General features: G+C 42.7%; 1 protein-coding gene across 3 annotated transcripts in view; it reads right to left on the bottom strand.

Annotated features, from left to right (window-relative positions):
* Positions 1-11,299: 11,299 nt before the first annotated feature.
* gipc2 (GIPC PDZ domain containing family, member 2) overlaps positions 11,300-14,211 on the bottom strand; it is a 74,182-nt gene continuing 71,270 nt past the window's right edge. For all 3 annotated transcript variants that reach the window (XM_048539913.2, XM_048539912.2, XM_059648144.1), the window contains exon 6: positions 11,300-13,505. In XM_048539913.2, the coding sequence (XP_048395870.1) occupies positions 13,354-13,505 (152 nt within the window). In that variant the 3' untranslated portion in view covers positions 11,300-13,353. The remainder of the gene's footprint in view (positions 13,506-14,211) is intronic.

The raw sequence follows: 14,211 nt of genomic DNA, 5'->3' as shown, positions 1-14,211 counted from the left end.
TATTATCCAATGACCAATCAGCTACATTTTTCAACAGAAGCTCGATCTGTCCATGACTTCTCAGCTCCGGTTCATCTGCAGCCTCACTTTAACCAAGCTTCAACAAGAAACTGCGTAAACAGGACCCACAGTGAAGGTCAGGCAATTGATTTTCAAAACATGCAGCAGTGCTTGGCTTTTAAAACAGCTCTTTCTTCATTTCAACCCACTACTAGAAATACAGGGAAAAAAAGAGTTTGCACACACCTGTTCAAAGAACTGCAGCAGAACTGCAATTGTAAAAAAGACTTGCATTTAAATAGCACCTTTCACAACCTCAGGACATCCTAAACTACTTCTCTGCCAATGAAATTCTTTTGAATTGACATCACTGGTGTAAGAAATATGACAATCATCAGGTCCAACAATTTGATGACCATGCATTTTTCTTTTTTTTGTAGAATGGGGTCTCAAGCTTATTATACTCAGCCTACCATTTTGGCAAAGTCTGGAAAAAAACATCCAAAGTTTGAATCAGGCCCTTTTCTTTCTACCCAATTCTCTCTGCCCCCTCATCATCAACTTGTCTCAGGATCTCCCCACTTCCACCTTACTCCCTAACCGCTTCCCCCACCTTCTCCCAATAGCTTTCCTTCACTACCAGTTGTCCTTTGCCCTCCGAATTGGGTCCTGTCCCTGATAATCATCCCTCTCCCAACCAATACTGACTGCCCTTCCACTGCCCTGAACATTTTCCCATCTCCTGTTCCCTCCAAAGCACTTCCCTATTCTCCCTTTCACTGCATATCTGTCTTACCACAATCAGTGAACCTTTCTTCCCTTCACTCTGTCTCTTCTGACCATTCCCCAGCTGCAGCCCCACCCCTCCCAACCTCCACACTTCCCGCACCATCTCCAATCTGAATGTTTCAGTAAAACGATCCTCCATCCTAGCGAGCTGCCTGGCCCCCCTGTGGGTGCCTGCCCAAGGCTCAATACAGAGATGAGGAGGAATTTCCTCTGTGAGAGTGCGGTGAATCTGTGAAATTCCTTACCACAGTCAGCGGTCATGGCTTGGTCATTAAGAATATTCAAGGTTGAGATAGATCAGTAAGAGAATCAAGGTTTCTCGGGAAAAAGACAGGAAAGTGGATTTGAGGATTATCAGATCAGCCATGAACTCACTGCACAGCCGTCGGCTGCCTGAGGAAAAGGGTGTTTGAAAACAACATCAGATCCAACACCAAGCTCATGGCTTACAGAGCTGTGGTTGGTTCCCTCTATGGCTCTGAGACGTGGACTGCCAACAACAGACACCTCCAGGCGCTTGAGCAGTAACACCAACGATGCCTGTGCAAGACTCTGCAAATCCGCTGGGAAGAGAGACACACCGACTCCAGCCTCCTCGACCAGGCCGACATTCCCAGCATCAAGACACTGACCACCTCAATCAGCTGTGATTGGCTGGGCACGTTCTCTGCACGACCGACACGAGACTCCCCAAGCAAGCGTTCTACTCCCAGCTTTGAAGCAGCAGACTATCCCCAGGCAGACAGTGGAAGCACTTTAGGGATACCCTCAAGGCTTCACTGGTAAAATATGGAATTCCCACAGATTCCCTGGGAATCACTGGCCTAAGACCATCCAAAGTGGAGGACCAGCATCTGGGAAGGCGTTGAACCCCTTGAGACTTGCTGTCACGAAAACGCGGAAGCCAGGCGAAAACAGCGAAAGGAGCACGGTGCCATACCAATGCCCCACCTGCCCGCTTCTCACAACCATCTCCTACCCCAAGTGTAACAGAGCCAGCGATAGCTGCATTGGTCTGTACAGGCCCGTACAGACTCACCCTGAGAGTGGAAAGGAGTCATTCCCGTCTGTAAGGAGCCGCCAATGATGATGAAGAATGGCAGGCCCCTGCACGATCGATGGGCTGAATAGCCTACTTCAGTTCCTTTGTCTTATGGTCGTGGGGCATGTAACTAGGGCCAGCCCATTCCAACACAATAATCGCTTGCAGCAGCCTGTTGATGGCAGCAAAGCAGGGGGCAATACAGTTTCTACACCTTTGATCTGCTCTCACTACAGTGCCAGCAAACTATCAGTAACTCCAATGGATTGGAAGTGTCGCGGATTTGGCCTCCCATGATAAACTTGTTTCCAATAGTTGTCAGTCACCACTCATTCTGCCAATCTGCATAACATTTTCCAAAACTTAGGAACTCCTATTGAACTGCCCACTGTGTTTTAAAAACCATTACAGTCATACAACTGAACTTCCCATTAATAACATGCCTTCTAAAGAGAGCGATTGTGTTGGCAGCCTCAAAATTGGCAGAGTTCACAATAACATACAACATACAGGGAGACATAGTCCTGGCTCTTGTTGGCTTTACATTAAAGAAAAGTTTAGATCCTCCCTTTCTTAGTGAGGAAATGGCAGGCTTGTGATCTCCAATTAAGGCTGCACTACTGACACGTATTGGCCATGATATTTACCATCCGTAAGATAGAAACTTAGAATTCCTGCAGTGTGAAAACAGGCCATTTGGCCCAACAAGTCCACACTGACCCTCTGAAGAGCATCCCATCCAAACCCAACCCCTAACCCATCCCTGCAACCCTACATTTTCCATGGCTAACCCACCTAGCCACACATCGCAGGACACTAAGGGCAATTTAGCACAGCCAATCCATCTAACCTGCACATCTTTGAATTGTAGGAGGAAACCCCACACAGACAGTTGCCGGAGGCTGGAATTGAACCTGGGTCCTCGCACTGTGAGGCAGCAGTGTTGTAGTACAGCAATATAATGAACCACCATGCCACCCCTACATTGCAGCAACTTGCCAAGGCCTTCTCAGTGGTGTCTCGGACAATGTCAATCACTTCGAAGGAAAAAGGCAGGAATTACATGGGAACACTGACCCCTTAAGCGTACACACCATTTTCTTTTGGAAACACATCAATCACTATCACTGGGTCCAAACCAGGGATCTCCCTGCCTAATAATCATCAGTGACTCAAACAGGGGGTCCCAACACCACTTTCTCAAGGGAGGGGCAATAATACCAGTGCTACAAGCAACATAAATTGCTGGAGATACTCAGCGGTTCTGTCAGCATCTGTGGAGAGAAGAAGCAGAGTTAATGTTTCAGGTCTGGTTCAGAACTCGGCATTGCCAGCGATGCTTATAATCTCATTATGTAAAACCAAGGACAATCAAGCAGATCACGTGGCTCCAGGTTGACTGATGATTCCCCCACTATAAAACCTAGTCCTACTGCTTGGAACCCTTTGGGTGCAGTGGCAGTGTGAGGGGTTTTTTAAAATAGGAGCGGCAATAAAAAAACATAGTCCTAGGGCCCTCTTGTGGAACAGTAGTAAAGTTTACATTAAAGTGCTAAATAAATGCAAGTTCTCTGTGGTTTTGCATCTGTCTTTCACAACTTCAAGATGTCCCAGTTTCAATGATAGCTAATAAAGTACTTTTGAAGGCTTCAATGGTGGAATCGAGGAAAGGGGGCAGCATATTTACCTGCAACTAACTCCCACAAGCAACACTGTGATAACAATCAGATAATCTGACTCTGACATTGATTAAGGGATATATTTGGCCAAAACACCAAGAATAATTCCTCTGTTCTTCAAAATATTGCTTTGGGATTAATTAGACCCACCCTGAGGACAGACAGAGCTTACTTCCCATGTGAAAGGCAGCAGTTACTGTGCAGTCATTCAGCACTCACACGTCTAGCAGCTTAGTGTTAACTTTCATCTTTGTGCTCAAGCCTCTGGCATGGCTCTTGAAACCACAACGTTCTGACTCAGATGTGTACATGCTGCCACACTGACCAACATAAAACAAACCAAAGACAGGCTGTGTGATTCAGCAGCAGAATTATTATCCACACATACTGCCTGAGGAAAAAGACCAGTGGTGTTGAACTGAAATCTTTAACCTCATGGAATTATTCAACTTATTGAATTGAATGACTGCCAAGCACCTAACCATAAGAAACGGGAACAGGAGCAGATCATTTGTCTCCTCGAGCCTGCTCTGCCATTCCATAGGATCATAGCTGATCCAACATTCCTCACATTACTTTCCTGCACAACCCTTAATTCCCTGACTGATCAAGAATCTATCTCAGCCTTAAATATATGCAAAAACTGTGCCCCCACAGCTCTCTGCGCCAAAATCTCTCAACCCTGTTTGAGAAGAAATTACTCCTCAGCTTAAAATCCACTTTAGACTGAGACTCTCCCGAGGATGAACACTCCATTGTCAAGCCCCTTAAGAATCCTATATATTCCTGTTTGTCTAGCTTTTGTCGAACTTCATTGGAACAAGACAGGAAACTAAGGAAAAAGAGGTTTTTTTGCAGAACATCAATGATGTCTATGCAACAGGAGCTTCAGGAGCAGATTGGTCAGAAGAAGGTGCACACAATAAAGGACACCGACCATAGGTTGCTATGTTAACTATCACGTTTGACCAGCTCCATCAGCATGGATTCAATTCCTGCACTGGCTGAAGGTACAACGAAGTATACTCTTCCCTCACCTGAGGTATGATAGAGCAATTTTACTTAGCACGTTAGACAAATTGGCAGAAAAAAAAGTTGCTCCAAGTGAGACACCCACAATTATTGGATAAGTTAGAGAAATTCAGAAGACAGATAGAACACTGGAATACCGCAACCAGATTTTCATCTAGAATCTTACAGTTCTACAGCATGGAATCAGGCCCTTCTGCCCAACTTGCCCATTCCACCCAGTTTTCACAACTGAACTAATCCCATTTGCCTGCATTTGGTCCCCATTCCTCCATACCTATCTCATCCATGTACCTGTGTAAACATTTCTTAAATGACAAATATATAATTTTGCTTCCATCATTACCTCTGCCAGCCCATTCCAGACACTCACCTTCTGTGTGAAAAAAGTCGTCCCTCTGGGCCCTTTTGTACTTCTCCCCTTTCACGACAAGCTTATGCCTTCTAGTTTTGTTTCCCCTACCATGGGGAAAAACTGTTGGCTATCGACCTTATCCTTGCCTCTCATGGTTTTATAGATAAGGTCGCCTTCATCTCCTACGCACCAATAAAAAAAGTCCCAGCCAATCCAACCTCTCCCTATAAAACTGAAATCTTCCAGTCTAGGTAGCTTCCTAGTAAATCTTTTCTGCACTCTTTCTACTTTAATAATATCCTTTCCATTGTCAGGCAACAAGAACTGCACGCAGTACTCCAAATGAGACCTCACCAACATCTTGTACAGTTGCAATAAGATGCCTGGTCTCCAACACTCAGTGCTCTGAACCATGAAAGCTAGCATGCTGAAAGGATTCTCCACCACCCTGTCTAACTGTGACTCCATTTTCAAGGAGCTTGAGCCTGTACCCCTAGATCTCTTTGTTCTGGAACACTCTCCAGGACCCTACCACTTACTGTGTAAGTCCTGCCCTGATTTGCTTTACCAAAATGCAACAACTTGCATTTATCTAAATTAAACTCCATCCACCATTCCTCAGCGTACTGGCCCAGTTGATCCAGATGTTGCTGTATTCCCAGATAACATGCCTCATTGACTCCAAGATTGGTAGTGCAGTGGACATCGACAAACTTATGGACCATACCTCCTAAATTCTCATCCTAATCATTTATATAAATAACGATTAACAATGGGCTCAATATCAATTCCCTGTGGCACACTGATGGTCACAAGCCCCCAGTCTGAAAAACAACCCTCTATCACAACCCTGCCTTCTACCATCAAGCCAAATTTGTATCCACTTGGCTAACTCTCCCTGGATCCTGTGAGATTTAACCTTACTCAACAATCCACTGTGCAGTACCTTGTTAAAGGCCTTGCTAAAGTTAGCATGGAAGGTTAATACAGAAGGATCCTGTCAACAGCAAAGAACTGGCCAGTCAATCTGGAACTGGATCGAGTCAGGAATGTTACAAACAAAAGGGAACATAGAAAATAGGAGCAGGAGGAGGGGCAACACAGTGGCTAAGTGGCTAGCACTGCTGCCTCACAGCACCAGGGACCCGGGTTCAATTTCAGTCGTAATGTGGAGTTGGCACATTCTAATGTCTGCGTGGGTTTCCTCCAGGTGATCCAGTTACCTCCTACAGTCAAAAGATGTGTAAGGTTGAGTGGATGCTAAATTGTCCATAGTGTCGAGGGAAGTGCAGACTAGATGGGTTATAGGTAGGGGTTAAGGGACTGGGTGAGATGCTGTTTGGAGGCTTGGTGCAGACTTGATAGGCCAAGCAGCCTTTTTCCAAATGTAGGGAATCTATTCTGAGTGGGCCATTCAGCCCATCAACCCTCCCCACCATTCAATATGATCATAGCCATCATCCAACACTGTACCCTGTTCCATCTTTTGCCCCAAATCCTTTGATCCCCAAGGACTGTATCTAACTCTAACCCCTTCTTAAAGACTGGCAGCAGAAAGATTCATCATTTCCATTAAAAAATGGCCATTGCCCTCTTATTCTCAGACTGTGACCCCTGACTCTAAAGCTGTTTAGACATTTTTACAGAATCTGCTGTCAAACCAGTTGAGAAGTTTTTTGCCTCAATTACATCATCTTTTACGTAGGCCAATTTCCCCCACTTATTACATGTAAGACATTTATTGATGGCCTACCTTTCCTCTCATAAAAGAGTACTATTTTGAAGAGGAGCAGGGAAATTCACTTCAGTACCCTGGCCAATTTATCCCACAACTAATACAAAGAAAATCTATCTCAATCACATTGCTACTTGTGCGAACTTGCTGTGTTAAATTTGGCTGCTACATTTTCTACATTGTTACAGTGACTTCATTTAAACAAGTACTTAAATCGACTATGAAGCATATTGAGGAATTTTATGCTGTGAAGAAGCTTAAGTAGCATCAAAATGTTAACTCTGTTTCTCGCTCCGCAGATACAACCAGACCTGCTGAGTTTCACCAGCATTTTCTGTGCTCTTTTGGTACTTAAGACTTTTTTAAGGTCCTGCATGAATGCAAATCTAGCTTTCTTTTAACCTGAGAGAGATGTGATTCTCCAATTTCAGCCATTTCAACCTTTCGAGCTGGGACCACACCCTCTTGTTTGACTCACTAACTCTGTTCAAAAGAAAAAGCCACATTTGTGTCTATAGTTAGAACAAGATGGCAAATGACAGAATCTAGACAAAATTGCAAAACCCAGAACACTAAAGTTAGTTGTGGTTAATGTCATTTTAATTTTGGCATCTGGGCTGTCATGAATTTGGTTTTAATTGTTTCCAAAAGGAAATAAAAATAGCAATTCTTGTATCAACAACAGCAAGGATAATCAGTCAACTCAAATTGTGGTCATGACCCTCCTCCCTCAATACAAGTAACAAGCCACTGCTCACGGCTCATCTACTGCTTCACACAAATCAACCCACTAAATAAGAAATGTTCCTTAGAAAAACAATGTAGACAACTCGGCATCCCGAAGAAGGGTCACTGGAACCCAAATGCTAACTCCAATTTTTTTCTTCATAGATGCTGCCAGACCTGCTGAGCTTTTCTAGCAACTTCTGTTTTTGTTCTTTGAACCTTAGGTTTTTTTTTATTACAATGATCTGGAAAGCTAAGTGGAGAATGGATTATTTTAAGATCTAGAATAGAATAGAATCCCTACAGTGTGGAAACTGGCTCTTCAGCCCAACAAGTCCACACCGACCCTTGGAACATCCCACCCAGACCCATTCCCTTATGACCCACCTAAGCTACACATCCCTGAACACTTGGGGCAATTTAGCATGGCCAATCCACCCTAACCTGCACATCTTCAGATATCTGTTTGTGAAACACAAGAGTTAATTATAATCAATTATTAAAGTACCAGTGCAAAAAAGTTATCTGTATATGGTAGAATTTTACATAGTCTGAAAGCGATTTTGTTAAGTCAAAAATTAGGGTTTAAAACTGAACAAACCATGAGATTGTAACGAGATTTGAACAGTCAGACAGTGTGGAAACAGACACTTCAGTCCAACATGTCCATGCCAATCAACTCAGATGGTTCAAAGATCGCGAAGCAGTGATTTTATTGCAATGGCATCAGAATTATGTCATTACAAACAGGGTCAAAAATTAAAACTATTCATGGTATTCTTTGGAATGAGTCTGTGGGTTACACTCGACTAAATGTTCCCTTTGTCCATTTGTTTTTCCTTCCCACCAATCCTGTTTCTAACAGACACCCCTTTTTCCTAGTGAGAGGATGTTCAACAGCCCCAGCTACCTTCCGTCACCATTGCCATTATGGGGAGCCCATTACACAAGGTACCTGGAGATGAGGAGCAGGTTAGCTAAAGTCATTCAGGAAGCTAGACTGAAAGATAAGATAGTCGAGTTAAAATGGCAAACATTTAAAAAGCGAATAAACCACAGTGCTGGAGAAACTCAGCAGGCCCGGCAGCATGTGGAGAGAGAAAAAGTAACATTTCCAGCTTTCCTTCAAGACAAGTTTCATTTAAAGTGAATATGTTGGTTTCGATCCTCCAGAATTCATTAGATTCTAACAGTCACAATATTGAAAGGTAGTAAGTATAATTGCTCTATTCAACAAAGGAGAGAGATCAAAAACAGGGGACTGTAAACTGAAAGTTAGCCTGACCTCAGTAATAGGGAAATGTTAAAATCTATTATGAGACATACCAACATGTTCTTAAAAATCATAAAATGATGAGGCAAATTTAACACTGATATATGAAAGGCAAATTATGTTCAACATATCTACTACAGCATTTTGAGCCATTAACACTGAATTAAGGCTCTTGTGATCAACATAATATGGTGGATTGTGCAATTGTTAGGAGCTAAGAACAAGTTAGGAATGAAGGGGTCAGTTTTGGATTGGACATAACTTGTGGGGTATCACAGGATCAGGGCTCAGTCCTCAGCCATTTACAACCTACACCAATTACACAGATGTGGGGAAATGGGCACAATGCAAGTGTTTTAAATCAACGTATTCAGGCAGGTTGAGATGTATTTCTAGTACAGGTGGAACTTGAACCTTTTATTCCTTCCTAGAATACTGGACCCTCCAGCCCAGAGGTAGGTGCAATTACACAGTGCCACCAGCCAAGTTGGCTAAAAATGCAAGGTCAGTTGGGAGTCCAAGCTGCAGTGGGTGGAGGAGAAGAGCTGGGCTGGTTGTGTGGTGCAGTGGGGGGGGGGAGGGGACGAATTGGGCTGGTACCTACTAACCTCATCCCACCTCCTTGACCTGTCCGTCTTCCCTGGACTGACCTATCCCCTCCCTACCTCCCCACCTATACTCTCCTCTCCACCTATCTTCTTTTCTCTCCATCTTCGGTCCGCCTCCCCCTCTCTCCCTATTTATTCCAGAACCCTCACCCCATCCCCCTCTCTGATGAAGGGTCTAGGCCCGAAACGTCAGCTTTTGTGCTCCTGAGATGCTGCTGGGCCTGCTGTGTTCATCCAGCCTCACATTTTATCCTGAGTAAGAAACAACTAGGGTCAGACCAGGGCTCTTGGGTGGCAGACGACAGGGGTCCACAGGGAGTAGCAGGTAGGTGGTGTGTGGGAGTCAGATTTGGGAGCCACAAGGGAAGGGAGTAACATCTTGTCAATTACTGAGGAAGTTAGTGAGGCTGCACTGTAAGCAAATAAACAGCTAACTTCTAGAATGCAGGTAGGACTAAAGTTTAGTTTGAATTTTGAAACAGATCTTGAATTGGAAGTTTGTCCAGTGAAAAGATCATGGAAAAATCTACAATGAACCTCATGGGGTCGTATGGGAAAAGAAAGCAAAACAATGGAATTAGTTTGCAAGCAGTGAGAAGATGGGATAAAGCACGGTTAAGTTGTAAATCAAAGTCTGGATCCCTGGAATAATTGGAACAGAGGAAAATGACTGCAACATATTTCTGAACGGCCTTATAGAATGACCTGTTGTCTTAAGTCCCTGAATGTTAACTAGGTTAAAAAGTGGACTTTACTGGAGAACTTAAGAGACTTGGTCTATGATGGAAACTCACCTCTTGTTGTAGGACAATGCATGATTGTATCAATATGAATCCTTCAACCATCAAAACACAAATACCTGAATTTATTTTGTTGGTGATTGCTTGTTTGAACAGTCCGTAACATATTGCCTGACAAAACAGTACTGCATTTTGTTTGTTAGCTAGGAAATGCTTTGTGACACCGAAGGCATGAAATAAATACAAGGATAGCAAGAACTGCAGATGCTGGAGTGAGAGACAACAGTGTGGAGCTGGAGGAACACAGCAGGTGAGGCAGCGTCAGAGGAGCAGGAAAGTTGGTGTTTCGGGTCAGGACCTTTCTTCAGAAATAGGGAGGGGGAAGGGAGCTGGGAAATAAATAGCAAGAGGAGGGGTGGGGATGGGGAAGATAAGTGGGATAGTGATAGCTGAGTACAGGTAGGGATTGGTCAGTGGCATGGGTGGGGCAAATAGATGGGAGAAATGATGGGCAGGTTGTGTCAGGTCAAGAAGGAAGGGATGACAGGGAAGGTTGGATGTGGGATGAGGCCCGGGATGGGGAGATTTCAAAACTGGTGAATTTCATGTTTAAGCCATCGGGCTGTGGGCTCCCAATGCAGAATACGAGGTACTGCAGATGGTGTCATTGTAGCACTGGAGGTGGCCCTTATCACATCAGATAAGGGGTACAGGTGGTGCAGTGGATTTGATTTTGTTCTTCAATCTCTAGCATTTGAGTTAGAAACAAGTCAAAGTGATCGGTTAACAGCCGTCTGTGAAACATGAGGTTGGGTAGCCTCGTAAATCATTACATGACTGAAATTGATGCTGTTTGTCTAATGTGTCATTAGCCAGCAATGAGAAATATATTGCTATAGCAAATGCAAGGCACATTACTGGAAAAGGAATACAACAGACTTTGCTCTTCACTGACATTGGAGTGTTTGAAGAATAGCCAATAGTGGAAAATTTTGTATTCCAGAAATGAAGATCCACTACGATGAATGGAGGAAGTAATAAATGCTGGACAATGGGCTTAAAGGCAAAAACACAGCAGCTGCATTTCTTTGCAAAATTATTTATCAAATTAACACTTTTCACACAAGACTTTGCAAACTTTTTTTTAATAGAAAATAATCTATACAGAAGATGCTTTCAACTGATGTAGTGTAAATCTCATTTCTAACTTTCAGTAGTTCACACAAATGCATTGCTTTAGGCAAAGTAGTCAGTTTAATCCATCATGGCATTCTGAAGTACAATTATGGCAGAATGTCTTTTCCACACCACCCCCACCCCCCCCCCCCCCCCCAATCCCATTGTGTGACACCCTTTGTGAAAATTGATGATTATTTTATTCTATAATTTTTGATCTGGAAATGAAAGTGCAGAAGAAATTTGAATGAACTGGAAACAAAAACTGGTCCCATTGAACAGAGGTATCCAAACTGTGATTGATAAGCAATCACCAGGTTTTAAGCAGGTCAAGCCAACTTACTTTCTGACTCTGGTTATTCCTGCTTCAGTTTTGAGAGCCTGTGGGTTTGGATTGTGCCAAATTATTTGGGAAGTTGGAGGAAGCGTGGGAGAACAGTGGTGCAAAGGAAAGATTGTGCTGTCCCCTTATTGGTCAACAAATTCCAAATTAAGATACCAAAACCTGCTGATACTGGCAGTCTGAGACACAAATTATTGAGAATGCTGATTTAAACTTCAGTTGAGGACTGGCAAGGCTCCAAACACACTAATGTTGAATGCTTTCTGGTAGCAGTTTTTGAGGTAAGTGTTTCAGTAAAGAAACTACATAGACACAGTGATATAATATAGATTAAGCACCTATACCCCATTGAAAAATAAAGCAACATGAACAAATTCACCAAGACGCAGAACAAAGGTTTAAATAAATAAATGATTATCGACATCCAAAGCAGGATGCAATCTCAATTGTGTCAGATTATATACTGCATTAAAAAATTATAATGTTCCAAACAGTGTGGAAAAATAATTATATAGCTTGAGTCACCAAACAATGTTACACAATAATGATACTTCCAGGAAGTTCTGGCTCATTTCCCAGGTTCCCTGAATCACTGGGATTAAAGAATAGCTTCCAAGGAGGCCGGTAGTGGGTATTAAGGAACTGTGGCAGATGAGGGCATTGGCCCATTTAAGGAAAAGCTAAATGATTCCAGTAAACTTGCAGCTGTATTCATATAAATCAACAGGCAAAGTGTATTTATAGATTAAATGATCTCAAAGTAGGAAGTATTGGATCTATATTTAAATAGAAATCCTAATAAAATTCTGATTAGACGATAGTTCTAGTACCACATTTCATGCAAAGATCAAAATTAATAGTTTGGTTACAAAACACTGTGGTATGGCATTAGGCACACTGCGGTGAGTAAATTTATGTTTCATAAAAAACCTAGATAGTTATTATTAAAAACAAACTTTTTGGTTTGGAGTTCTTTATAATTTCAGTCAAAATATATTAGGCCCATATATGCTTAACATTATATAAAATCCCCACTCAATTCAAACAACTGGAGTGTGCAAAGTATTCTTTAGAAAATCTTTGGTCTAATATACTTTATATAGTCACTGTTAATCAATGATGCCGTTAGCCTTTTAGGACATTTACAGGGAGCTGCAACACAGCCAATACTGCCACATAGTACCCAACAATCAGCACCAAGCCAGAGTTTCATAAATTTCATATACTCCCTTTTAGACACGCTAAGTACTGAATACATCTATCGCTGTAATTTCTTATTTTAATTATATCTATCCTGCTCACATTATTACACTTTACCCAATTACAACATTAGTAAATGGTCAATTAGGTTATAAATGCTTTGATTATTGATAAGTGGAGGGAGGGTAAGCTTAAATAACCTTAATCCCAGTCACCTTCCATTATATTCGTTTTGAATGCTGATCTCCAGCAAACACCAGGGAGCGAGAGGAGGAAAACTGAAAAATTAATCAATACTCATGGAAAAATTGGGTGTGTGCTAGGGTTGATCAAGGCAGCTCTGCATGTCTTTTTCCCAACAAAATCGTTTAGGGACTGCAGGCAGTGTAGTATGGAGAGTGCTGCATTTCATTGGCTATATTTTATATGGCCTTGTATTTATGATTACTGTCTTCTAGTTTAGAAAAAAAGCACTTGATAAAATTCAACTGAAATAGCGTGAATTAACAGTCACAGGGAAAATGAATTATTTCAGTTAAAACAGCATTCTTTCCATTTTCAATCTACATGAGTTAATTGTCCACTTGACATAAAAGAAGGGAACAGTGAACCAAGAGTTTCCAAACACTGTTCACTGATCTTTACAGAAATGTTGGCATTAAAGTCTTCCCTTCTTCGCATCACCTATTGCACCCCAAATGTCAAAGACAAACTCATCCGGAAACGCAAAGTCCCCAAGAGCTTCATCCAGAGCCACTGCAAATTCATCAGGATTTTTCTTGTCCTTTCCGACCTCAACCATGGTTGCAGCTGAAAGGAAAGGAAAATGGGTACAGATTTTAATAATAACATGTATAAGCCCCTTTAATAGAATATCCCATGCCACTTCACAAGATGCTGGTTCCAACACAACTGACAGCCCAACTGGGTCCTTCAGGGCATGACCAATTATGTAGTGATACAACTGGTGCCTTTACTTCCCTCAGAGCCAACTGTGGATCAAATGTAACAACGAGAAATACGTGCTTGTCAGCTGGAGATTAAAAGATAAAGTAGTTCAGAAAGGGGCTTGCTCTAGTCAATAAATATGGAGCTGGGAAAGCACAGCAGGTCAGACAGCATCTGAGGAGCAGGAAAGTCAACATTTTGGGCTGATAGACTTTCATCAGAACTCGGAAGGAAGCCGAGAAATAAATAGAGTGAGGGGGTGGGGCTGGAGAGAGGATAGGTGGGATAGAGATAGGTAGCTGAGGGTAGAGGTTTATTGTAGTTGGTCAGTGGGAAGAGTAGAGCAGATAGGTGAGTCAGAAGATGGGCAGGTCGGGGCAGAAGAGATTTTAAAGTTGGTGAAGCTGGAGTTAAAGTGGATGGCAAAAACTCCCCTTCCCACTCCACTGGTGATATGTCCATCCTTGGCCTCCTCCACTGTCAGTGAGGCCAAACGTAAACTGGAGACAAACACCTGATATTTCGCATTGGGAGCTTACAGCCCAATGGCCTGAATATTGACTTCACC

Source organism: Stegostoma tigrinum, chromosome 8, assembly GCF_030684315.1.
Source record: "Stegostoma tigrinum isolate sSteTig4 chromosome 8, sSteTig4.hap1, whole genome shotgun sequence".
Taxonomy (NCBI): domain Eukaryota; kingdom Metazoa; phylum Chordata; class Chondrichthyes; order Orectolobiformes; family Stegostomatidae; genus Stegostoma; species Stegostoma tigrinum.
The sequence above is the reverse complement of the archived record's forward strand: the minus strand, read 5'-3'. Positions and strand labels throughout refer to the sequence as shown.